The sequence below is a fragment of the Abramis brama genome (assembly GCF_963993115.1).
Source record: "Abramis brama genome assembly, chromosome: 16".
Classification (NCBI taxonomy): domain Eukaryota; kingdom Metazoa; phylum Chordata; class Actinopteri; order Cypriniformes; family Leuciscidae; genus Abramis; species Abramis brama.
Window position 1 is genome coordinate 477,915 of NC_139978.1, and position 27,331 is coordinate 505,245.

Consider the following 27,331-nt stretch of genomic DNA (forward strand, 5'->3'; position numbering starts at 1 on the left):
TTTTTGGCAAGCACAGAGGAAAGACGTTTCTTGTAGTTGGTCACCAGGTTTGCACACGTCTCAGGAGAGATGTTGGTCCACTCCTCTTCACAGATCCTCTCTAAATCCTTAAGGTTTCTTGGCTGTCGCTTGGCAACTCAAAATGTCAGCTCCCTCCACAGATTGTCTATAAGATTAAGATCTGGACACTGGCTAGGCCACTCCAAGACCTTAATGTGCTTCTTCTTGAGCCTCTCCTTTGTTGCTTGGGCGGTGTGTTTTGGGGCGTTGTCATGCTGGAAGACCCATCCACGACCCGTCTCCAGTGTTCTGGAAGACCCATCCACGACCCGTCTCCAGTGTTCTGGAAGACCCATCCACGACCCGTCTCCAGTGTTCTGGAAGACCCATCCACCACCCGTCTCCAGTGTTCTGGAAGACCCATCCACGACCCGTCTCCAGTGTTCTGGAAGACCCATCCACCACCCGTCTCCAGTGTTCTGGAAGACCCATCCACCACCCGTCTCCAGTGTTCTGGAAGACCCATCCACGACCCGTCTCCAGTGTTCTGGAAGACCCATCCACCACCCGTCTCCAGTGTTCTGGAAGACCCATCCACGACCCGTCTCCAGTGTTCTGGAAGACCCATCCACGACCCGTGTCCAGTGTTCTGGAAGACCCATCCACGACCCGTCTCCAGTGTTCTGGCTGAGGGACGGAGGTTCTCGTACATGGCCTGTCTGTCGGCCCCTCAGTACGGTGAAGTCGTCCTGTACCCCAGAGCATGAAGCTTCCACCTCGCGCTGGACTGTAGGGATGCTGTTCTTGGGGTCATAGTCAGCGCTTCTCTTCCTCCAAACATGACAAAAACTGGTGCCAAACAGCTCAATGTTGGTCTCATCTGGCCACAGCACTTTCTCCCAAGCCTTCTCTTAATCATTAGATGTTCACTGGCAAACTTCAGACGGGCTTCTACATGTGCCTTCTTGAGCAGGAGGACCTTGCTGGCGCTGCAGGATTTCAATCCACTGTGGCGTAGTGTGTTACCAGTGCTCTGCTTGGTGACTGTGACCCAACTGCCTTGAGATCATTAACAAGCCTCTCCCATGTAGTTCTGGGCTGATCCCTCTCCTCTCTCATGATCATCCGTACCGCATGAGGCCAGATCTCACATGGAGCTCCAGACCGAGGGCAATTGATTTTTCATTTTGTATTTCTTCCATTTCTGAATAATCACACCAGCAAAAGTCTCCTTCTCACCAAGCTTCTTGCTGATGGTCTTGTAGCCCATTCCAGCCTTGTCAGGTCTACAATCTGGTTTATAGGCGGCTCTTTGGTCTTGCCCATGTGGTGGAGAGGATGGAATGGAAGACACAGATTCTGGAGACAGGTGTCCACTGACATTAGAACATTAGGATAACTTTCTGAAAGTGGCAGGACTACTCTGTGTTCCACATGGGCACATAAGCATTCTGTGGGAGGAAGAATCCTTGCTGGTTGCTTGGGGATCAAAGACTTATTTCACTCGGTCAAATGCTAATCAATTTACAACCTTTATATGTGTTTTTCTGGTTGATATTCTGTCTCTATCCGTTAAAATAAACCTACCATAAAAATGATAGACCCTTCATTTCTTTGTAAGTGGGCGAACTTACAAAATCAGCAGAGGATCAAATAATTATTCCCCCACTGTATATAATGTTTTGAGACATTATTAAAGACCAGAGAACTCTGAACGAACGTTCTATTAGCGTTACTGGAAGAACATTTGTTCATAACTTAGAGAGAGCATTCCTGTCGGCTGGCTGTGGGTGATGTTGTCTGATGTTATTGTTGAAAGCGCTATATAAATGAAGGTGACTTGACTCGTCTCGGTGTGCTGTGATTGACAGCAGGGCGGCCGGGAGTTTGTGCCGGTGGTCGTGAGTCGGCCGGTGTTGAGGTCCATGTCCAGGCGAGATGTTCTGATCAAGCGCTGGCCCAAACCTCTCAGTTGGCAGTACTACCGGTCCCTGCTGCCCGACGTCAGCATCACCATGTGTCCGTCCTGCTTTCAGGTACACACTCACTCACACACACAGGCTTCATGATTTCGGCCTGTTCCCTCTCTGTGATGTTTGATTGCATTCTGTTGTCTTTTCCAAAGATGTTTCACAGTGAGGACTACGAGCTGTTGGTTCTTCAGCACAACTGCTGCCCATACTGCCGCAGACCCATCGATGAGCCCAGCGCCTAGTGTGTGTGTGTGTGTGTGTGTGTGTGTGAGCGTGTGTACTGCCGCAGACCCATCGATGAGCCCAGCGCCTAGTGTGTGTGTGTGTGTGTGTGTGAGCGTGTGTACTGCCGCAGACCCATCGATGAGCCCAGCTAGCTCATCTGCGTGTGCTGAATGTGCGCGATCTCGGTCTGATCAGGATCGAGCTGCTCTAGTCCGTCAGTAAATGCCAGCTCAGCGCAGCTCTGATAGGATTACCGGGATCAACCGGCCAAAGTAGATTACAGTGTGTGTCCATGCATGCTCCTTATCACACTTACACAAACATACAGCTCACTCCATTTCACTGTCCTTTTAAATAAAGTTTTCATATTTATGCTTTAATGTGTATTGTTGTCATGTTTTCCTATCAGTTGAGCTGAAGTGTTTTTATATATATTGTCTTTTAAAATATGAAAGTCATTCTAGTTTTGACAATTAAGTGAATTATAGGAGCTCTTCTCATATCTTTTACTACTTCTGATTGGATCTGAGTGGAGTGGACATGACCATTTGTGAAAGATTATTGTTGGAAATATTTCCTTGAGTGTTTTGAATGCAGAACCAAGTTATCATTTCCTTTTTCTATTCTCAAAGTTATTTTCCATCTTGTAAGTCTCTATTAATATCCATTTAACTAACTTCATGTCCTCATCCTTTAGGAATTTATATTATTTTTGGTGGGAAACCAAGAGCACAAACATGATGTTTTGAGAGATTTGTCTCGCTCTGAAATGTTCCTGTTTGTTAAAATGACAGACATCGTCATTTCAAAAGATGGTTAATAAATGAACTCAGTCACTGAACTTTAGCTCTCTATTTCCATTCAGTATTATTTCAGTAATATTAATTGTTTTTGTCATTTATGTCAGTTACAAGTGTAATAGCTGAAGTGTGCGTGGCTGGACTCGATCAGAGCGAGTTTCTGAAGTCTAAAGACTAGTTCATGGAAATCCAACAAACACCAGGAAACTTGCAATTGGATTTAGAAGCGAATCCTCCAGTGTCGCACTGAACCGGCCTTGAATGCACTAGTCGGTTTTTGTGGGCATTCGGAGATACATTGGTACTGATTTATTTGAATTTGCGGGGTGGAAAATGAAAGTGTTACTGTGTTTACAGTCGGTTTACCTTCATGGATTATCAAGCCTCTCTGACCCCAATCTGCCTGTAACTCAATTCCTCCAAATTGCATGGCCTCTCTGTAATCTCATTAATCTGGGCACATGGGGTTCATATAAGAGGGACGCTTGAGTCCCGGGCAGCAGATCTCTCGCTCGCTCTCAGGGACTTTATTCCAGCTTCGTCTGTCCACTTTCTCTGTCTTGATCCTTAACCAGTGAACCAAATATGAACGGAACGGAAGGTCCGAACTTCTACGTGCCGATGTCCAACAGGACCGGTGTGGTCCGCAGCCCGTTTGAGGAGCCGCAGTATTACCTAGCGGAGCCGTGGAAGTACTCGCTTCTGGCCGCGTATATGCTCTTCCTCATCTTCACTTCATTCCCAGTAAACTTCCTCACGCTCTATGTCACGGTGCAGCACAAGAAGCTCCGCACGCCCCTCAACTTCATCCTGCTCAACCTGGCCGTGGCCGACCTGTTCATGGTGGTGGGCGGCTTCACCGTCACGCTCTACACGGCCCTGCACGGATACTTCAACTTGGGGGTCACGGGCTGCTACATCGAGGGCTTCTTCGCCACGCTGGGCGGTAAGTGCACTCACTCACCGCCGAAAAACCAAACCAACCAGTGCTCGAGATGTACATTAAAGACCAAATAAGGATCAGAATGCATTGTAGGGACATGTTAAAAAAAACGTGGTATTCTTGGGAGTCCCATGTAAAGACTGGTCAAGGTCACTTTTATTTTAGGGTGACTTGTTACAGCGTAATTATACATTAAGTACTGAGTAATAATAATTAACCACATGTACTTACTTTAGGATTTGGGTTAGGATTAGTTGCTTGAAATTATGCATCATTTAAAGTTATTACTAGAACAACTACATGTAACGTGACGAACACTGCAAAATAAAGTGTTACCGGTGATTCTCACAGAAATGTCAGGGTCATCATTTAACCCTTGTATGGTGTTTGGGTCTGTTGGACCCGTTTACATTTTTTATCAAAAGAAAAATGATACAATTAATTATTTTTTCAAACTGAGACTCATTGGCCTTGGCTCATTTTCTGTGAGGAATATATATCAGAACACATTTTTAATGAAAACACACTGTACACCCCCCCTACACATTTATATTACACACAGGATGTTCGGGTCCACTGGACCCGGGGCTAATAAAAGTGTGGAAATTGTAGGTCCTGTGTACCTTTACTCTGTCCTCCTCCTGTCAGGGCCTGCTGTTAGTGTTTGTATGTTCTTGTATATGGTTTATGAGGACACAAATGTGCATAATGACATGGGTATTACAACGTAAACATGGTTTATGACGACATCTGTGTCCTCATCCTAAAACATACTAAATGGTGTTTTTTGAAATTCAAAAAATGCCAAAAGTTTTCTGTGATTGGTAGGTTTAGTGGTAGGGTTAGTGTAGGGGGATAGATTATACAGTTTGTACATTAGAAAAACCATTATGCCTATGGAGAGTGACCATACACCACATATCCAAGTGAGTGTGTGTGTGTGTGTGGGTGTGTGTTTTGTGTGTGTCTGTGTGTGTGTTGTGGGTGTGTGTGTTGTGGGTGTGTGTATGTGTCTGCATGAGTGTGTGTGTGCGTGCGTGTGAGAGAGAGATTGTGTGTAAGTGTGAAAGAGTGCAAGAGTGAGTTTTGTGCTTCTACTCCTGCCATTCCCACACGAGGTTGCAATTCTTAAATGTGATCTAACAAAGGTAAAGAGAAAATATTAACCATATATGCTGTTTATATTGCTTGTAATTGGGATTAAGTAAACATCTGTTGAGTATTTTAACATAAATTGTTTGATTGTGTTGAATTAAAAACCCAAAAATGCAGCGGGTCCACCAGACCCACGAACACTGGCTGAGTAACAAAAATATGAACACCACACAAGGGTTAAATAGCACCTATTTTTTTAGACATTTTCATAACAATTTTGTGGCATGTTTTTCATGGAAATCTAACATCAAAGATTCTGTTATCAAGACCATTAATCACATTTCACCCTCAACTCTAATAATTACCATTATGCAAAAACTAATTATACATCCAGGTAGTGTTTGCTGTACAAAAAATAATAATAAATTGTAACCATCCAGATGAGTTACAGTAACATGAATAAATATAGCTGCAAGCAGCAATTACCGGGGCCAAGCAGAATAAGACGACAATGTCTGAAAGTGTCAGACCAACTGCAACAATGAGCTATTAAAGACATTTAAAGAGGATTTTGGGCAAAATGCCTGAAAAATCATAGAAACAATAATTAAAAATATGATTTAATGGATTATCACTGTTGACCAATAGGTGGCGCAGTTACAAAACTGATGTGATGTGGTCAGAGTGAAGTGACAATGACACATACAAAGTTTGGTGTCAATATGTCAAGGCATTGCAGAGATAAAGCCTGAATAATGCTTTTAGCATCATGCCTCAAATTTGCTGCTGCGCTATACAAAAATGGTTTCGTCAATCGACACGAAATCCATAACTTTTGGTCGGCACAGGAGATGATATGATTCGATTTTGGTGAAAATTGGACAAACTGTGTAGGAGGAGTTCGAAAAAGTAGGTTTTGAATGAAAATAGCATTTTATATCACAAAACTGTATTGAAGTCAATGGGAATTTCATGTTTTGTTCTATTATAGCGCCACCAAGAGGCTCAGTCCCACAATTTTTTTTACGTGTCCTCAGAGTGAGCCCATACATGTGTGTCAGTTTTGGTGAAAATATCTCAATTGACTTCAGAGTTATAGACATTTATATGAAAAAACACGTAAAAAATCACTGACACATGACTTTGATTGAATTTTACAACCCCTTACTATCAATATTTTCGCATTTGGGCATTAGCGTTTATCTATCGACCTATGTTTCCAAACTTCTGACGGAGGTTTCGTCTCGATCGGACAAGCGGTTTCGAAGATATAGCCAAATGTTTTTTAAGCGCTAAATCACAACACTACACAAACCGTAAGGCAAAACCTAGCATGTTTGGTATCGTGGGACTCGGCAACGATTCAGGAGTCTAATGAGATGAGTTTCGTGAAAATAAGTCGATCACATCCAAAGTTATAAGCATTTGTAAAAACAAATTCACCACTAGGTGGTGCTGTTTCGAAACTTCTCACGCTCCTTCAGGACATCGTGTTGATGACCCATGCCAAGTTTCGTAACAATTCGCTCATGCATTCTTAAAATACAGCATTTTAGCACAAAATTCAAAATGGCCGACAGCCAAAATGGCCGATATGGTAAAATTTTATATCAGTCGACTCGGCATGTTGCCCTGAATCTAACGAGACCAATTTTATGATTTTTGGACAAACTGTTCATAAGTTATAAGCAAAAATAGCTATTTTTCATATCTCCGGGCCAGTAGGTGGCGCTGCGGCGAAACGCAGCATGTTGCCTCAGGTCATGCTTGTGATGACATGTACCAAGTTTGGTCTGAATCTGATAAAGCGTTGCGGAGATACAGCCCTACGACTGTTTTCGCAAGAGCTACGTAAAATTTGTTCGAGCGTTTATCGAAAACGGTTTGATGAATCAATTTGAATTCCATAACTTTTTGTCAGCACTGCCTAAAGATGATCTGGTTCAATTTTCGTGCAAATCGGACAAACCGTCTAGGACGAGTTCGAAAAAGTAGGTTTTTCGAAAAATTAAAAATGGCGGCCATATTTTTATGCCGGAAAATTAATTCATAGGGTGCAATCGAATCGGCATGAGCTCAGGAATCAGAGGAAAAAAGATTGATTGATTTTGTTGATTGGCCTTACGGTTCAAAAGTTTTTAGCAAAATAAAAGTGAAAATTTGGACAGGTGGTGGCGCTAGTGGGAATGACTTAGAAACACCAAAATTGGTGTATTTAATGTTGGGACTGTCCTCTATCAGAATGTCAAACCAAAACAACTTTCCCACAATCGGTTCTATGGGCTGCCATAGACTCCCATGGCGGAAGAAGAATAATAAGAACGGGAACAGATACAATAGGTGCCTCCGCACCTTCGGTGCTTGGCCCCTAATTTTTGGGGGGACATAATGTGACAATGCAAAAAGAAAAACAAGGTTAAATATAGGCTTCTTTTTTTATTCTGATTTTGGGAAGGAAATATGAGCTGATCACAGATTTCCTGAGATTCACACATAAGTGCTGTGAAATATTGCTTTTCATCCAGGCAGATAATGACTTCATATCACATTTTGTGGTCAGTTTGGGTCTGTTCTCATAACAGCATCTTTATGGTTGGATCTGATCTGGCGATTCAATAAATTTCCATGTAATAATTGACATTATATTTGGACTGTGTAGTCTAGGAGGACGTCTCTGTTATTGGTGTAACCCTCGTTCCCTGATGGAGGGGAAAAGAGATGTTGTCAAAATACAATCAACAGGGGATCCCCTTGAGAGCCCCAAACACTTCTGACGTATTCTGAAAAAGCCAATGGAATTGGTGTGTGAAATTTGCATGCCAGGCCACGCCCCCGGACATATGGGTATATAAGGCGAGCCGGCTGCACAGATACTTAAGGTTTGTTCTGAGGAACTGAGACAGCATCTCAAACCCCTCAGATGCAGTTCAAGTTTTGACCGTCAGGGAATGAGGTTTACAAGGTTTCCATTTATGTCGGTCACTTTCGACATTGTGTCGAAATACCGTCACTAGGGGTCCCTATACTAAACGTCAAAACACGTACTTAGTCACAAGGCATGGCAGTGCAAATGCGGGCAAGCCTCCATATGCCAACTGAGCCACTGAGCAAGTGCAATTACACTAACTTGCGACCGACCAATGCCCAGGGTGAGGACCTCAGGTCTTCCAACCAAGAGGACCATCTCACCTCTTCCAGGGAGAGGTCACTCAAGCCATAGGCCTCTTCTGATTTTCCTCAAGAAAAGTTTTATTTTATGATGAGTAAACCTGGTTGTTAACGTTGGGAAGCATTCTCCTCCTCACCGAGAAAGGAACACTAAGGAGACCTCATCCTACCCGTAGAAGGAGGTTAGCATGTGGAAAATGCATACTATGGACTCACCAGATGGAGTACTACATAGGAAAGAGTTTCTGTGGTGGGCTCCACTTAAGGAGGGAGAGACTAGTGGCTTCACAGCGACTGATGACAGAGCTAGCTCTGCCCAGGGGAAGACATTGGGTTTACAGACAAGGAAACTGAAAAGTGAGAGAATACATCGTATGGGGTCACCGTTAGGGAACCACTACATACAGAGCACTAGCCAGATTACAAGGGTTTACCTGAAAAAGGGCATACCATGAGTAATGAGCTTGGTAGTGAGTTCTCCCACCAAACTCATCCATCACAATAGTGCTTAAGTGATGGAGAAGGATGGCCCAGGGTTCACCATTCAAGGGAAACTGGACCTAAAAAGTGCACATTATCACCTCAGAGAGGGATAAGGTGCTAATACAACCACTGCATCCAGCCAGTTTGAGTTTTAACTGCTATTACCTAAGACTCGAGACTAAACTGTTTTCATGCGTAGATAAAATCTCACAAATGTTTTGGGCCTGCAGCTCTACATATGTCTGCTAATGAAGTACTGTTTGCTAGAGCCGATGTGGCTGCGATATCCCTAGAGTGAGCCCTCATTCCCAATACGTTCTGGGCCCGGAGAATGGCATCCACAATCCAGTGGGCCATTCTTTGTTTGGAGATATGTTTCCCGTTCTGCTGATCTTAAAAGCAGACAAAGAGCTGCTCCGCTCGTCTGAAGCTCTGTGTCCGGGTCTAGATAGATGCACAGAGTGCACACTGGACACAGCAGAGACAGGGCTGGGTCTCCCTCCTCAGGAGGGATTGCTTGCAAGTTCACCACTTGGTCCCTGAAGGGAGTAGTCCATGGCTATCCAGGCCAGGGTTTCAGGACAACGTGAGAGTAGGCCGGCCCTAAGCACAATTCATTAACGGAGAAGGCTTTTTGGTCCCCCCCCCACACACTCTGGACGGAGGTGAGTGCAATCAGGAGGGCCGTTTTCATAGTGAGGGCACTAAGCTTGACGGACTGTACGGGCTCAAACGGATCTCTCTGCAGGGCCTGAAGGACCAGAGAGAGATCCCCAGAGGGGATAAGGTGAGGTCTAGGAGGGTTTTGCCTCAACATTCGCAGAACTAGGATTGGTCGTGGTTTTGTAAAACTCGTTTTGCATCCTGGCTGGAGAGACAGGCTCTCTTGTGTCCTTTGCCAGTAGGACCGCTGTTTTGTGCTGAAATCCCGCAGCAGATGCTCTATTGCAGAGGTGAATGGATTCGGTTCTCTTGCAGAGTGAAGCTGGCTTGGGCTCCAAAGAACAAAGCTGAAGTTTGTCAGCATCCGGCTTGCCTTATATATCCATATGTCTGGGGCCGTGTCCTGACATGCAAATTCCACACGCCAATTCCATTGGCCTTTTCTGAATACGTCAGAGGTATTTGGGGCTCTCTAGGGTGCACCCTAAGGCCGGCATTTTGACACATCGTCAAAAGTAAAAGGGTTTGTTCTCTGTTATCCAACATCACATTGTTTTTATTATGTATCAAGTATTAATATCAAGTATTATGTCACTGTTAAGTAACTGCTTAAGTTCAAACAAACTGACCAAAATCTAAACCATGATTTGTGTAATTTTAGTTATGACAGTGACACACATAAGTTCATAGTATAACTACACCAAAACATAACTAGATTAAAAAGTTCTTCGAGACAAACTATAAGTTGGCTTGAGAAAGCCGGACCAGAAAGTTTGAAGAAGTTTTAAAGGCTTAAAGTTTAAAGTAGTTAGAAGTTTAAAGTAGATTAAAGTTTAAAGTATAGTTTGAAGTTTAAAGTAGTTTGAAGTAGTTTAAAGTATGATAGATAGATAGGCCCAGAGTCAAACGAGACCACCCTCATTTTTTTATGACACTTATATCCAAAGATATCCCTTTGATCTCTTTCAATGGAAGTCTATGGAACTTCTTGCTATGGTGCTCCAAATGGTTGCTAGGGCGTGGCTTGATAGCTTCACAATGATCCTGAGAGACTGATTGGTTGTCTGAGTAAAATGAGCCCGCCCCCTTGTCTCTATGACACTGTGATCCAGAGTTATGTTCAATACAAAAAAATTATCATAGTAGGAGAAACACATGCGTTTCATGGGCCGACCTTCGCCATAGTAAGTCAATGGGGCAAATTTGGGCGCCTCTTGCCCCACAAAGGTGCAATGTTTACCCCATTGTGAGGTATGTGGTCATTATTTGTACAAAATGGTGTCCATTTTGGGTCCCATTTTATTTACTATTTATATAAATGATTTGTGTCAAAATGTAACAAATGCTAAGTGTCATTTTTATGCGGACGATACTGTTTTGTATTGTTCTGCTCCAGCCTTGACAAGTGCTATAGAGGATCTGCAATCTGCTTTTATAATTATTCAGAAGAATCTTCAGAAATTGAGACTTGTACTAAACTCTGATAAAACTAAAATGATGAGCTTTTCTAAATCAAGGAAAACAGAAAATGCTTGTCAAATCACTACATTAGATGAGAAAGTAATTGAACGAGTATCAGTCTATAAATATCTTGGTTTCCTTTTAGAAGAAAATTTGTCCTTCAAACAGCATATAGAGGGTCTAACAAAAAAATTAAGAGTAAAGTTGGGTTTCTATTATAGAAACAAAGGCTGTTTCTCTTTTGGTACGAGAAAAACACTTATACAAACAACATTTATGTCAATGCTGGATTATGGGGATATTTTATATATGCATGCAAACAAATCTTCTTTGAAAATGCTGGATTCAGTATATCATGCAGCACTAAGATTTGTGACTAATTCCAATTTTCGTACTCATCATTGCAACTTGTATGAGAGTGTTGGTTGGCCATCTCTGCACAATCGCAGGCTGGAACACTGGTATATTTTTCTTTTTAAAGCCATACTTTGTAAACTGCCTCCTTATTTATGTTCTCTTCTGACTCTTAAAGTCTCTACCAGGAAATGTAATCTTAGATCATATGGGCAAATCATGTATGATATCCCACGAACGCGAACTGTCTTCGGTGAAAGTGCTTTTAAAGTTTTTGCACCGTTTTCTTGGTATAAATTGCAGAATAAGCTAAAATTTGATTATTTACCGACAATGACACAATTTAAAAAGAGGATAAAGAACTATTTGAGTACTAAATGCACATGTACTGTTACTGAGTGCTGCTGGTGAATATGTTGAGATGATGTTGAATTGCCAAAATGTCTTTTTCTGTTAAATGTTTGTATATGTATTTTTAAATGGAACTATTATTCTGCCGTCTTGGCCAGGACTCCCTTGAAAAAGAGATTCTGAATCTCAATGGGATTATTTCCTGGTAAAATAAAGGTAAAATAAAAAAAATGTTCTTACAGAGCCTGTCAGTCTCTTCAAATGTGGTGACCCACACGTTTCTGCGAAAATCATCCCTCAGAGCTATGAGTGGTCAAAGTTCGTCGCAATGTTAAGTCTATGGGATTTTTTGGCCTCATTTTTGCTCCTGGGGCAAACAACGTACCCCTGATCGCTTATAAAAGATAGAGCACACCTGTCCTCAATGAGCCGCACGATTTGACGCCTCATTTATGTGTCTGTGACGGTGCAGGAGGAGTAGCGCCCCAAAGTTTTGTCCGGAATAATAAGACCTAGAATGTACATTTCCTGAAGAAAATTTGAAAGGTCCTTGCAGTGGCAAAATTCGCCACGGTTGCTAGGGTGTTTCTAGTGGGCTGCTAAGGTGTTCTGGATAGTTGCTAGGCTAGGTGGTTACTAGGTTATTCTGGGTGGTTGCTATAGTGTTGCTAGGCAGTTATTATGGTATTCTGGGTGGTTCCTAGGGTGTTGCTAGGCAGTTGCTAGGGTGTTCTGGGTGGTTGCTATGGTGTTGATAGGTGGTTGATAGGGTATTCTGGGTGGTTGCTAAGGTGTTGCTAGGCGGTTTCTAGGGTGTTCTGGGTGGTTGCTAAGATGTTGCTAGGCGGTTGCTATGGTATTCTGGGTGGTTGCTAGGGTGTTGCTAGGCGTTCTGGGCAGTTGCTAGACGGTTGCTAGGGTGTTCTGGGTAGTTGCTAGGCGGTTGCTATGGTATTCTCGGTGGTTGTTAGGGTGTTGTGGGTGGTTGCTAGGCAGTTACTTAGGTCTTCTGGGTGGTTGCTAGGCAGTTGCTAGGGTATTCTGGGTGGTTGCTAGGGTGTTGTGGGTGGTTGCTAGGCAGTTGCTAAGGTGTTCTGGGTGGTTGCTAGGCAATTGCTAGAGTGTTCTGGGTGGTTGCTAGGGCATTACTAGGGTGTTCTTGGTGGTTGCTTGGGTGTTGCTAGGCAGTTGTTAGGGTGTTCTGGGTGGTTGCTATGGTGTTGCTAGGTGGTTGCAAGGGTATTCTGGTGGTTGTTATGGTGTTGCTAGGCAGTTGCGAGGGTATTCTGGGTGGTTGCTAGGGTGTTCAAAAGTGAATTACACAACTATTATTGTAAACAATATATAACAAATCACAACTATCCTAATGCTCAGCTCTTAACTGCTCAAATCTGGACTAATAGGCGTTACAAACATTAACAGCATTAATTTCTGTAAAGCCCTCTACAAATAGAACTGAATTGACTACATGTAGATTGACCTGAACTGAGTGATCATGATCTTCTCTGTGTTTCTCAGGTGAGATTGCGCTGTGGTCTCTGGTGGTCTTGGCTATTGAGCGCTACATTGTCGTGTGTAAGCCGATGAGCACGTTTCGTTTTGGTGAGACGCACGGCATCATAGGAGTGGGCTTCACCTGGGTCATGGCCCTCACCTGCGCCGTGCCGCCCCTACTGGGCTGGTCCAGGTAATCAATCACGCTTTTCAGAATAATACGCAGGTTTAGAAACTGATTTTTAACTAAATTTCCCACGACAGTATAATCTGAAAGTGCATTCAAGCCTAATAAACTAATAGACTATAAGAACAACAGACGTACATGGCTGTGTGTGTGTGTGTGTGTGTGTGTGTGTGTGTGCAGGTATATTCCCGAGGGGATGCAGTGCTCTTGTGGAATAGATTACTACACTCCCAAACCGGAAATCCACAACACCTCGTTTGTCATCTACATGTTCATCCTGCATTTCTTCATCCCAATGCTGATCATCTTCTTCTGCTACAGTCGTCTGCTCTGCACTGTCCGCGCAGTAAGACACACACACACACACACACACACACACACACACATACACACTCTCACACACACACACATAAACACGCTCACACACATGCACACACACTCACTCACACACACACTCACACACATGCACACACACTCACTCACACACTCACACACATACATACACACACTCTCACACACACACTCACACACATACATACACACGCACACACGCTCTCACACACACACACATACACACACACACACGCACGCACGCACACATGCTCTCACACATGCTCTCACACACACTCTCACACACATACATACACACAAACACACACACACACACACACACACACACACACACACACACACACACACACACACACTCATTTGTGTGAATTGGTTCTTGTGAACAGTTCATTGCAATAAAAATATTTCTGATTATTGCACTTAAATTTGAAGATCATATTACTTATCATTTGCTCCTTATAGAACCACCTTGTGGCCAATTTTCACAAAATTTGGTACACATATTCATTTTCACACAAAGTATGGATATATCCATTTTTTGTAATGGTAGGCCATTCAGATTTGATCTCATTAGTCGCTGAAATTTGATTGGAGGGCGGCCATGTTTTAGAAGTATCCTAGTGTTAGGGGATTTACAGTTAAGGACCCATGGACTAGATATGATTATTTAAGACCAAGGGCCCTATCTCGCACCCAGCGCAATTTACTTTGTACAGCGACGCATGTATCATTCCTATTTCTCACCCGACACACAGCGGACTTTTCCCTCCACAGACGCACGTCGGTAAATTATGGAATGAACTTGCGCTTCCGGGGACGGTTCAGTGCAAAGAGGAGGCGTGTTCCGGCGCAAACGTTCCCTGGTGCTATTTTGCAGTTTCAGAAAACAATTCCGCCACTGACCAGGAGAAACCTCGTCTAAAGTCAGTGGCGCGTTATTCAGATGCTATTTTAAGGGCGCATGCTTGGCCATAATCAATGTAGCGTGTGCACAACACACACACACATACACTTTGCTTCTCTCATCTACACAGAAGCAGCAGTTTTCATTTTTAGAAAACCATACATTATTACAAAGAAAAATATTCCACATGAGGGAAATCATTGTTGTGTCCATGAAGATGTGAAAAAATAGGCATAAATCTAGCTTACACATTTACCCAAATTATCATACTCCTGTTTAACCGAAGCTAATCTGGGTGTGTTTCTCCATCCCCAATGTCACTTCTCTGTGTTTTACGGCCCTGATGAGAGCGTCGGTCTCCTCGGCTGTGAACCGCTCCTGGCGTGCGTCTGGCAAATCCGCAGTTATAACAGCAATCCGCCATGGAACAAGCGCGTCTGCTCTTAAAGGGAATGTGAGATGAGGCTCTGATTGGTTTATTTCACGTTACGCCCAAACCACACCTATGAGTAATGAAGCTACTTCAGACCAACCCATTTTAGATTTGCGAGATTCCGAGATCCGCCCACAAAGTTACTTGCGTTTCAGATCGTTAAAATAGGGCCCCAAGAGTTAAAAGTGCAGTCAATTTAAGACAAGAGTCAGAATTATAATAAATTAAAGAAAAGTTTTACTGAAGATAGTTTGCAGAGTCCTCAGGCAGAAGTCAGCTTCAAGACTCACAGGAGTTCGTAGGCCGCTCCGCTTACAGTTACAAAGCTCACAGCAGTTATACCCTACACCAGGGTCTAAGCTACGTCCTTGCTTCAGGTTGAATGATTCTGATTGGCTAAGAAATAGATAAACATAGTAATTTTGCACACATGGACTGATAGGCAGAAGCACATCTCCATAGTCCGTACGGCTGCCACCAGGACCCTGAGTTAGGAACCAGTGCTCCTCCGAGGTCACATGACTGTGTGTCCGGGCGCCAGCATGTCGAAGAGAACAAGTCAGTCAATCTCCAATAACACCACTTGTTCCTTAACCTGTAACCAAGAATACTAACACACACACAAACACACACACACACACACACACACACACACACACACAGAACAGGAGACTCTTCCCAAAACATCCAGATAACATCTTCTTTCCAGAATCACCCCTTCTCTAGTCACATTAGAGGATATGTTAGGATCAACCAAAGAAGATGCACATCACTTTTCAACTTCATGGATCATGTGGTTTTCAGTTGTAGCTCCCCCTATTGGCGTTATTATATGATGTGTGCGTGTGCGTCCTCAGAATGTCCTGTTGTCTGTGTGTGTCATGTGTATGGGTGATTGGACATTGCATTCATCAGATATGGGGCAACTTGTGAAAATGCGTGTCGCCTGACCAATTATATGGATTCATAAGAGAGTTTTCATAACCATCATAATTTAGTTGTTTACCTGACAGGTGTTCCGACCAGATCAGCCAAATTTCATTTTATTGGTTAATTGAGAAAAACGCACTCAAAAATGAAAATTCTATCATCATCTACTCGCCCTCATGTCATTCCAAACCTGTATGACTTTCTTCATTCTGCAGAACGCAGAAGAAGATTTTTTAAAGAATGTTGGAAACCAAACAGTTTTGATGACCATTTACACAATTGCACAACATAAAGCTTCTTTACTGGCATTGATGGTTCCATTTAGAACCTTTAACATCCATGGAACTGATAACCCATCCAGTCTTGGAGGCCACAAGAACTAGTTCTGACACATAAACTCGGGTTAGTTGACCTCTTTGGCTGCTATGCAGTGATGATCCAGTGTTTCACACCATAATAATATACGATACTACAGCACTGTACCAATCAGCATCTAGGACTATGAATATCTGATGTAGTATCTAACTGTTTTATGTAATTGTTGTATTCTCTGTTGTCAGGCTGCTGCTCAACAGCAGGAGTCAGAGACGACCCAGCGTGCCGAGCGGGAAGTGACTCGTATGGTGATCGTCATGGTGATTGCGTACCTGGTGTGCTGGGTGCCGTATGCCAGTGTGGCCTGGTACATCTTTGCTAATCAGGGGGCTGAATTTGGTCCTGTCGCCATGACGGTACCAGCTTTCTTTGCCAAGAGTGCAGCGCTCTACAACCCGGTCATCTACATCTTACTCAACAGACAGGTGAGACTGTGACTCACGCACTTTAATACTTGCATGTGTATTATATTATATTTAGGGCTGAAAAAGTGATCATGAGCCCAATTACATCAAAATCAAAGTTTTGTTGCTTTTGGTCCTCTACTGTATTTGCTTGTAGAATTCTAACTGATGATAACGCACTTTAGACACAATGCTGCCAGTTTCTTTGTTGTTGGTCTACCATCAATAATTAAGCGATAGAAGAGCGTGAGGGTCTTAAGGTCAATTCCCAGGGAATTCGTGAACATATTAAATGAACAATTTGAATGCAATGTAAGTTATGTTGGATAAAACGTCTGCCAAAATGCTTACATGTGATGCAAACTGTTTTAAACACACACAGCAGAATTTACTATTGTGTGTATTCAAGCAACACACATTGTTTTTGAACTGAATGAATCAGTGTTTTTCACATCGGTTGAGTGAATAATTCAATGACTCACTCAGGCTGTAATATGACTGTATATCAGAGCCTTAGGAACGCCATATGGCTCATCATATAGTCTCCATTAAAGCACTGTGGAGGAGGTCAAACATCTCAAACGCTCACACAGCCTCTGCATTATAAATGCTGATGAGAAGAAGAGCCATCCATTAAATTACACACTACAATGGCCATTATTAAAATGCATCCCAGTTTCAGAATAGTAAGAGTAACTGACCTTGATTCTCATGGTTTGGTTTTAAACATAATAGAGGGAATCTATTAGACTTAATTTTAGCCACACTACAACTGGGGTACTAGTCCAGATTTGCCGGTTTCATGAACAGGGTCTAGGACTTTAATTTGAGCAATTTGTAGCTTTGTTAATTTTCCATTGCAATTTTAATAAGTACCCATTAAACTTCACTGAAATTATTGGGACATTGGACACCCCTAGTTTCTATAGAAAGCACAAGCTCTACACATTTCACCACAGTAACTGTTAACTGCTGTCATGTGTTTACACTGGTTCAGTTCAGGAACTGCATGCTCACTACGGTCTGCTGTGGGAAGAACCCGTTTGGTGAGGAGGAGAGTATGATGGCCTCCAGTAAGACTCAGTCCTCGATGGTCTCGTCCGCTCAAGTGGCCCCCGCCTGAACATCCCAACGGCTGAGAACTGGAGCGGTCCGGCCCGCAGACTCCTACAGGCCAAGCAGCGCTCCTCAAATCTACTTCATCTTATTCTGCCTTTGTATCGTAAAAACGGGCCAGCCAGATCTCTATAATACTGCCGTATGTCTTGAACTGTGTGCAACTGTGCATTTATATGGGAAATCCTTTCAATGTCTGTTCCATTATCTTCGGCTTCACCAGCGCTTGTTGATTCTCCAGGTGTTAGATGAATATGTAGCTAGGGTCAGTTATGAATTTGTACATTTTGACTATTGTAGGCTGATGTTCTGATGTTGACAGAAGTGATTCTGAGCGCTGGAGCCATAAGAGACCTCAGGAGAAACCATTCTGTGAACGTTTAGATGTAAATGTTGTCTGTGGAAGAATTAAGATTGAATATGTAAATGTGTGATGATATAAATTTGCCTGAAGATTAAAAATACAGAGGTAAAGATGAAATAAAAGCTCATGTGAAACTTGCGCTTGGAAACATGACAAAGAAAACGTTTTAGTAAAGTTTGTCTTTACTGATAAAAATTTCCCTCTTTCTCCAAAAAACTTTTAACATTTCCAGCAGAATATCTACAGAAGAATGCACACATTTTGGTTTGGACTCCAAGAAGGATCAAAACCCTTCATAAAAAAAATAATAATACAAATGCAACAGTTTCATTCAAGCCTATTATATGTTAATCATATCATTACTTGTAGTCCAAGGCATCTTGGAATTAGAAAGAAACGCCATTGAACAGTGCAGGTACAAACATCCCATCAGAAACGTTATTCACATTGATTGAATCACACTATAAACTCATCATACAGGTATAAATATTGCTATGGAGAAGGTCTTGTATAATCCAGTGCATAATTGGCTCTCCCCGAGTGTGGGGTCAGTGCGTCAATATTAAACGACCTCCTCGTTTGAAGTCAATGCTTGATACTATAGCATGAGAGAATGAAGAACCGAGAGCAAGCGTGTGTTTCTCTTCACTTGAAGATCCTCCTCAAACACACGAGCGAGAGCTTCGATCAGGCTTCGCTGCTGCACTCGTAGATGTTGTCCTCCATCAGAGCCACGACCTGCTCGAACTTGTGCTGTAGCTGAGTGCGTCGAGCGGTGGGGTTCGAGTCCAGCGCGCTCGCCACCTGACACACACACACACACACACACAAATATAGCTTTAATTCAATTAAAGAGTTATAAAAGGCTTTCTGACAACGGCTCGAGGATTCAAACCTGCACGAGTCTCTCCGAGTCTTTGTTCACTCCTTTCATAAAATACATCAATACGACACATTTTGTAATATACATAAAAAATAAGTAACCCTGCTAATGGGAAACATTCTCAGGAGTTGAGAATGTATGGTAGATAGTTCACCCAAAATTGAAATTACAGTGTGAGAAAAAATTCAAGTTTTCAGAGTTTTAGTGTCAGTACTGCATTAAACTGCTATATATGATGTCTGATGTTACCAGTAAAAAGTGGCCGACATTATTTTAAATATATCTAGTCAGTGAAAGAGTGCAAGCATATAAAAAATGTATATGTAAGTAAAAAGTAAAAAAAAAAAAAGTAATCTTTGATCATGTCTTGGAGTATTGCAATAACATCGTATCGTAAAGTCAGTATCGTGAAACGTATCGAATCGTGACATGAGGGTATCGCTACACCCCTATTATACATCATTCATGAAACTTTTTTTCTGAAACTTTTCAGTTGGACGTTCGTTTAACGTTTTTTAAATGTAACCACTTGTTTCGGAACGTTCAGAGAACATTCAAAAGTAACGTTCCCATAACGTTTGAAGAATGATACAATGGAATGTTCCATTAACGTTCACATAACCAACCGTTTTTAAAACATTTAAAAAACTGGATGTTGTGAAAGTTCAGAGAACATTCAGAAATAGCGTTTTAATATCTTAATGGGAACGTTAACAAAATGTTCTTAGCTGTGACTGGCGATTTTGTTAGCAGTGAACTCAATAAACAGGCTCACACACGGCCGGAGGTCAGGACACGCAGCAGCTGAAACTCAGTCAGACTCAAGACCGTCTGGAATCAGAGACTCGAACGCTCCTGAACTATAGTGTTGGACTGGAGAACTACAACCCTGCAGAAGTGTGTGTGTCTCTGTTTCTCATAGTTCATCATACACACACACACACACACACACACACACACTGTATACGGTGACAGGTTGGTTTCAGCGGCTCACTGAGTGTTCTTAAGCTGACATGAGCACATGGTGTGTGATTTAACTCTTCAGCTGGAAGAATTTAAGTCGCATATGCAAAAAATGAAATAAATAAATCACAGTTCTCTGACTGAAAAGCCGTCTCCTTCACACTCATGCAGTGAAACACACACTGCACATTCACACACACTCAGTGTTTGGCAAACCCTCATGGAATCGCTTTCATGTCAAACGAGCAGGAACGAGCTCATCTGCACACACACACGCACACACACACTCACACACACACACACACACACACACACACACACTAACACCGGACCGTGACTCACCTGACTGCGATATTTCTTGGCATACTTGTAGACTTCTGTTAAGGCCAGGTTGGTGTTGAACTCATTCCTGTATTTCTGCGGCAAAAAACATTCAGAAATTCTTTGTCAGTAAAAAAACTTTGCACATATAACATTCATATGCACTTGATATTTCTGCATTCCTCAAGTGTATAATGCAGCTGACATGCAATTGCAATATGTATTGTATATGTATTGCAATAACTCCATTGTGTGCTTAAAGGTCCCCTATTATGCAAAATTCACTTTTTCATGCTGTTTGGACATAAATGTGTGTCGGCAGTGTGTGTACACAACCACCCAATAGTGATAAAAATCCACTCACTCCTTTTTTATGAATCCCCATAAATCATCAGCAGTGTCTCCCAACGACCTGTTTTCAGAATGCTGTTTTAGTGACGTCACTAAGCACAGGCCCCGCCCACGAGTGTTGACAGACACTGCCGTTGTAACATAGCCCCGCCCTGATCGAGCTCACAGCTGCTGCACTGACGAGAATCTCTCAAGCGTTGTAGGTGTTGTGTGGCTGGATGTATTAATCCACAGAGCTCTCTCTATTTACTCCCAAAATCTGAGGCAGCCGCTGAAGACGAGGTGGAATTATTTTGTTTTTAAAGAAAATGCTCCCTCAACTCCACCGAAATTCGTTTATGTACTTGCGCACTTCTTATAACTTACTGTGTTTACTCAGCTCTTACGGTGATTTTCTGAAGTAAAACTGGCGCTTCATCTTTTGTGTGATGTACAATAAACTTTATTAAACTCATCAGTATATGTTTGATCATCATTCGGACCTGGTCCGAAACAGCAGACTTGTAGGCTATTAATAATGATGCATACAAGCAGATGACAAATACGTTATAATAACTGTAATTAAACTACTAAACTATACCTGTTCCATCTCTATACAGCACTCTGACTCTGTAGGCATTATTGTCCGACTCGAAATGAACACCGTTACTGAGAGTTTCTGATATTATCATCATTCCGTGAGATGAAATTGTCCCGAGAGACTGAGCGCAAGCTTATGAAGCTCCGCCCCCTGGGTCGTCCAGCAGCAGCTCATTTGCATTTAAAGGGCACACACTAAAACAGCGCGTTTTTCTGAGCCCCAAAAAATGACAATTTAAACATACTGTAAAAAATTATCTGTGGGGTATTTTGAGCTAAAACTTCACATACACACTCTGGGGACATCAGAGACTTATTTTACATCTTGTGAAAAGGGGCATAATAGGGGACCTTTAAAGGTACAACAAGCAAGATTTTCTGCCGCTAGAGGGCGCTACATTCCAAACAGTGAGTGTGTCTCTGAGGCTCCACCCCCTCTGAGGTGCTGATGTAATAGTGGGTGTGTCTCTGAGGCTCCGACCCCTCTGAGGGGTAAGAGGTGGGTGTGTCTCTGAGGCCCCGCCCCCTCTGAGGTATAAGGGAACTCCACACTCACCCGCGACTCCTCGGCCAGGTGCGCGTTCATCTCCTGCTCGCTCAGCGGTGCCATCTCCTGGATCTGCCGGTAGTAGCTCTGCACTCTCTTCTTGTACTCCGGGATCTCTTTGGCATACAGAAGCTTATTGGTGGGAGAATCCTGGAATACACACAGCAGCTGATCAGAGATCTGTTACACTGATTCCTGTGTGTGTGTGTGTGTGTGTGATTGTGAGTATGAGTGTGTGAGTGTGTGAGTTTGTGTGTGTGTGTGTGTGAGATCTCACTTTGCCCAGCTGTAGGTCAGATAGTGAGCAGGCGTCGATGAAAGCCTGAGCGATGACAGATAGACACGCGTCCATGTGATCCGTCTTATCGATGTCGAACACAAACTGAGGATTCTTCAGGATATTCACCCAGAAGCGCAGAGGCAAACTGAACACACACACGCACACACACACAGAAGACATCAGATTCATCTGCTCATCTTCTCCAGTGTTATACAGGATTAATAACTGCTGCTTGTGTCAATGTTGTTTGTATTAACTTTAGATGAAACTCAGTATGGTCAGCAGGGTTATTTCAGTTCATTATTTATTAATATGTATTACATTTATTTATTTTAGTTAAGACCTTTTTTAAAGCCATGTGAGCAGGATAGATTGAGATCTCTAGTCCAAACCATAAAATGACAATTTAAACAACTTTACAATTCAAATCATACAAGTTTTGATACAAGGTTTTCTATTTAAAGATAAAACTCACATTTCAGCATTTAAACACTTAAAAACACTCAAAAAATATTTTTAATAAAAAGGATGAATACATTTGTATTCATTTAAAATATGATTATATTATATATGATTATGATATAAACACCATATGGTGTCATAATTCATCAACAGTAGATCTATAAGCAATGGTTTGTCATAAATCTGCAGTATTCATTGATTGTGAACCGCTCAAAAACATTTACTCTAAAACATGCAGCGCTCACAATTAAAATCCCCTTATTACGCTATCTTAAAGTCTCCTAATGTTGTTGTGGAGTCTCCTACAACAGGTTTACATGCATCAAAGGTCAAACAACTGTTTAATTTCCTCATAATATACATTTGCACATCATCACATTTTCACTGATTCTCAAACGACTCGTCAGATGAATCAATCTCTCTAAATCCCGCCTTTCCGCGAGCTACTCTGCTCTGATTGGTCAGATGGCCCAGTCTGTTGTGATTGGTCTACTCTGCTCTGATTGGCCAGACAGCTCAGTCTGTTGTGACTGGTCTACTCTGCTCTGATTGGCCAGACAGCTCAGTCTGTTGTGATTGGTCTACCGTGTACAGCGTGTGTCAAAAACGCCCATTGCCATAACAACGTCAGCTCCGGAGGCTTCCTACAGCTCAGCGATACACCATAAACTAAAGACAGTAATGAACCATGACGTCGATTTTACCATATCAATCTGAGTGCGAGTCCGATGATGAAACAGTTTAAGAACCAGTTATTCAACCCGAACCTCCATCAGGACGACTCGAGCAGGACTCAGTGTTTCTCAGTGAACCCGAACCTCCATCAGGACGACTCGAGCAGGACTCAGTGTCTCTCAGTGAACCCGAACCTCCATCAGGACGACTCGAGCAGGACTCAGTGTTTCTCAGTGAACCCGAACCTCCATCAGGACGGCTCGAGCAGGACTCAGTGTTTCTCAGTGAACCTCCATCAGGACGGCTCGAGCAGGACTCAGTGTCTCTCAGTGAACCCGAACCTCCATCAGGACGACTCCAGAGGGACTCAGTGTTTCTCAGTGAACCTCCATCAGGACGACTCCAGAGGGACTCAGTGTTTCTCAGTGAACCTCCATCAGGACGGCTCGAGCAGGACTCAGTGTTTCTCAGTGAACCCGAACCTCCATCAGGACGACTCGAGCAGGACTCAGTGTTTCTCAGTGAACCCGAACCTCCATCAGGACGGCTCGAGCAGGACTCAGTGTTTCTCAGTGAACCTCCATCAGGACGGCTCGAGCAGGACTCAGTGTCTCTCAGTGAACCCGAACCTCCATCAGGACGACTCCAGAGGGACTCAGTGTTTCTCAGTGAACCTCCATCAGGACGACTCCAGAGGGACTCAGTGTTTCTCAGTGAACCTCCATCAGGACAGCTCGAGCAGGACTCAGTGTCTCTCAGTGAACCCGAACCTCCATCAGGACGGCTCGAGCAGGACTCAGTGTTTCTCAGTAAACCTCCATCAGGACGGCTCGAGCAGGACTCAGTGTCTCTCAGTGAACCCGAACCTCCATCAGGACGGCTCGAGCAGGACTCAGTGTTTCTCAGTAAACCTCCATCAGGACGGCTCGAGCAGGACTCAGTGTTTCTCAGTGAACCCGAACCTCCATCAGGACGGCTCGAGCAGGACTCAGTGTTTCTCAGTGAACCTCCATCAGGACGACTCGAGCAGGACTCAGTGTCTCTCAGTGAACCCGAACCTCCATCAGGACGGCTCGAGCAGGACTCAGTGTTTCTCAGTGAACCTCCATCAGGACGGCTCGAGCAGGACTCAGTGTTTCTCAGTGAACCTCCATCAGGACGGCTCGAGCAGGACTCAGTGTCTCTCAGTGAACCCGAACCTCCATCAGGACGACTCCAGAGGGACTCAGTGTTTCTCAGTGAACCTCCATCAGGACGACTCCAGAGGGACTCAGTGTTTCTCAGTGAACCTCCATCAGGACGGCTCGAGCAGGACTCAGTGTCTCTCAGTGAACCCGAACCTCCATCAGGACGGCTCGAGCAGGACTCAGTGTTTCTCAGTGAACCTCCATCAGGACGGCTCGAGCAGGACTCAGTGTTTCTCAGTGAACCTCCATCAGGACGGCTCGAGCAGGACTCAGTGTTTCTCAGTGAACCTCCATCAGGACGGCTCGAGCAGGACTCAGTGTTTCTCAGTGAACCCGAACCTCCATCAGGACGACTCCAGAGGGACTCAGTGTTTCTCAGTGAACCTCCATCAGGACGGCTCGAGCAGGACTCAGTGTTTCTCAGTGATACTCCACTCAGTTTGAGGAACATTATGAGATATTGCAACTGTAATTCCTCACCATCAGCATTAACAAGAGTATGTCCATCAACAAACCCATGTGTAAATTTCTGATTTATTGCAGGGGTCAAGTTGTTCGCTGACAGACAACGTACAACATAGGCATTATGGCGGATGCAAATTTCTTTTCTAGTGACAGAACTGTAACGCAGTGTGATTCGAATACAGACGACTTGTTCTCAGTCGATTCTTTCTTTTGGAAAGAAAACCCTAACTTTCTAGAACGCTTACATTCACAAACAGCTTTATTACACAGTGCATGAAAGGGAATATATTTGAAAAACCATAATAGTATCAGCTTAAATCATTGCATTTTGAAGTTTATTATTCACATTAAGCCATATTTTCTGTCCCCATATTTTAGACCTCTTGAAGTGATAATTAGGACTCTTCTTATTCAATTTAAGACTTTTTAAGGACCCCGAATGAAAGAAGCACTGGCCTCAAATACCCGGATGAGCGTCAATATACAGCACGGATATTGACGAATAACTGACCTCAGACCATTGTGACAGACCAATCAGAATCAACCATCTCTTGACCAATCAGAATCAAGCATTTCAGAGAGAGTGTGATAAAAATACCTGTTAGTCTTCCAGATGTGTAACGTGTCCGGATCGGTTATGCCGCGCTTGTCTGCCTGTTCCTCCAGAAAGTCGAAGAAGTATTTGATAGCAAACGGTGGATTCTCCAGAGGAATGCTGAGGATGGCTTGGAAGAGATCATCCAGGAACTTCTGCAGTGTTCCCTGACACACACACACATTCACACACTTATTAGTCTTCATATATGGCCCTCTCTGATGGGATTGAGTTTCACCTGAGGTCTACAGTCCACATCGCTCTGCTACTGTCTCTTTAAAACATACTGTATGCTAATGAGCTCATGGTTGTGACATCATAAACATCGGTGGTTATCATGTGTTCCTGAAGGACACGACTGGACACTTTCATGTGCAAGGTGTCATCTTTTTCAGAAAAAGATAAGCTTTCAACAAATTACAGTTATTGACCAAATTTCATTAAAAATCATCCCAATCCCCTCTTCTGCTGTCTAACACTTCTTTCGCCATGTATTTGTTTGTTTCTTTTATTATTTTATGCAATCCAAAACACTCTAACCTGTCGCGCGTCATATCTCTCTGTTCAAATCCTTCCATCCCGCGCTGCTGTCATGTGCAGACGGAAAGCATGACATTACCGTAATAAGGCGTATATTGGCGTATAAGGCGTATAAGCGCATGATGTCTACTTTCAGGAACTATTTGAATTATTTTGATAGTGCAAGCGGTTGAAGAGTTACAGTGACATGAATACAGCTTGGTTGGCTGTGTCGTCGACGACATCCGGTTTTAAAGGGTTAATGATCTTGAATCAGAATCAGTTCCTCTTGCAGCATCTCTTCTGTTCTCTGATGACGAGGGCGGGGCAACCTGTCACTCACATGAGATCAGCCAATAGCAAACCACAGCCATCCAATCATCCAATCAATTCCCCACAGATACAATCAAGCCCCGCCCACATTTGTTCTTGTTCCTGAAGTGTTTCACTGGGATATACGGCATAATAGAGGAGAAGATATCAGCGCAACTTCAGTTTTATAGTGACTTTAACTCTTTCCCCACCAGCGTTTTTTTTTTTTTTTTTTTAGTTGAGCCAAAAAAAAATTCATGGCCCCCAAAATATTTTGTTGTATGAATATCTGAACATGCAATATATGAAAAAAGAAAAGAGCTCTGCTTAAAAGATAAGCTTCAGTCGTTTCCTCTTCATGGTTCAACATTTCATTTAGTAACAGACAGTTTTGATTTATATGCTGTTTAATGTTGATGATCACGTTATTTTACAATAGCATATGATTACATCACTTGTTTCTGCTTCTTCTTCTCCTGTGTTTTGATCAGGAGATTCAGTACTCGTTCAGTAGATGTGTAATAGCGCCCCCTACAGTATAACAGTGAAAACACAGAAAGCCGGAAATGTCCATAGATGGCGGGAAAGAGTTAAGGGGAGTTTGACTGAATTAGCCTGAACAAACTTATTTTCATTTACCTTTATTATCAGTGTCTTGATATATTCTGAAGCATCTGAAGCTTGTTTATGTCAGCACACTTTGCAATAAAAAGTGTATTTACAGTCCTTGGAATGATCCATGTGGACAGAGAGGGGGCTCTCGAACCTTTAAGAGGTCAGTAGTGTATTTCCCACTGTGTGGAAACAGTGTGTGAGTGTCACGTCTCATCATAGGCTGCTGTGGTTGTGTGTGTGAGTTTATCCACTACCTTAGTGGAGAGCAGGCGTGTGAGGTAGATCTCCGGCAACACTTTCTTCCTCTGACTGTGTCTTTGAGTCTTTCTGTTCTCGCCCAGATCATCATGTGGAAGAACCTGCCGTCAAACACACACAGCAGATTTACACCATCAGGTCGGAGCATGGAATGCAAGGAATGCTTCAGTACACATAGAAAAACCGAAAAATGCTAAAAAAAATTCTCTTTTATAATGTCTACGGGCCCTATCATACACCCGGTG

General features: G+C 43.0%; 3 protein-coding genes across 5 annotated transcripts in view; 2 read left to right on the plus strand and 1 right to left on the minus strand.

Moving 5' to 3' along the window:
- The window catches only part of ift122 (intraflagellar transport 122 homolog (Chlamydomonas)), a 70,677-nt gene extending 68,099 nt beyond the window's left edge, over positions 1-2,578 (plus strand). Inside the window, exons 28-30 of one of the 3 annotated variants that reach the window (XM_084087775.1) lie at positions 1,872-2,036; positions 2,126-2,214; positions 2,291-2,578. In XM_084087775.1, coding sequence (XP_083943901.1) covers positions 1,872-2,036; positions 2,126-2,214; position 2,291 — 255 coding nt within the window. In that variant the 3' untranslated portion in view covers positions 2,292-2,578. Of the gene's footprint in view, positions 1-1,871; positions 2,037-2,125 lie in introns of all 3 variants that reach the window. The other 2 variants (XM_084087774.1, XM_084087776.1) reach the window with 2 other exon arrangements.
- A 1,004-nt stretch (positions 2,579-3,582) lies between these two features.
- exorh (extra-ocular rhodopsin) lies at positions 3,583-18,156 on the plus strand. The gene is made up of 5 exons (XM_084087778.1): positions 3,583-3,944; positions 13,035-13,203; positions 13,378-13,543; positions 16,376-16,615; positions 17,592-18,156. Exons 1-5 carry the CDS (start codon positions 3,584-3,586, stop codon positions 17,715-17,717), a joined length of 1,062 nt encoding a protein of 353 aa, XP_083943904.1. The 5' UTR covers position 3,583; the 3' UTR covers positions 17,718-18,156.
- An 82-nt stretch (positions 18,157-18,238) lies between these two features.
- plxnd1 (plexin D1) overlaps positions 18,239-27,331 on the minus strand; it is an 83,949-nt gene continuing 74,856 nt past the window's right edge. Inside the window, exons 31-36 of the mRNA XM_084087773.1 lie at positions 27,083-27,187; positions 25,386-25,549; positions 21,996-22,143; positions 21,728-21,868; positions 20,263-20,337; positions 18,239-18,878 (exon numbers count right to left, since the gene is read on the minus strand). Coding sequence (XP_083943899.1) covers positions 18,762-18,878; positions 20,263-20,337; positions 21,728-21,868; positions 21,996-22,143; positions 25,386-25,549; positions 27,083-27,187 — 750 coding nt within the window. The 3' untranslated portion in view covers positions 18,239-18,761. The remainder of the gene's footprint in view (positions 18,879-20,262; positions 20,338-21,727; positions 21,869-21,995; positions 22,144-25,385; positions 25,550-27,082; positions 27,188-27,331) is intronic.

What these genes read in the sequence shown, in the direction of transcription:
- exorh (XM_084087778.1), top strand. Translation starts at nt 3,584, where the DNA reads ATGAACGGAACGGAAGGTCCGAACTTCTACGTGCCGATGTCCAACAGG. An exon ending in TGCTCTGCACTGTCCGCGCA is followed by an intron (nt 13,544 to 16,375) that starts GTAAGACACACA and finishes CTCTGTTGTCAG; the next exon opens with GCTGCTGCTCAACAGCAGGA. An exon ending in ACATCTTACTCAACAGACAG is followed by an intron (nt 16,616 to 17,591) that starts GTGAGACTGTGA and finishes ACACTGGTTCAG; the next exon opens with TTCAGGAACTGCATGCTCAC.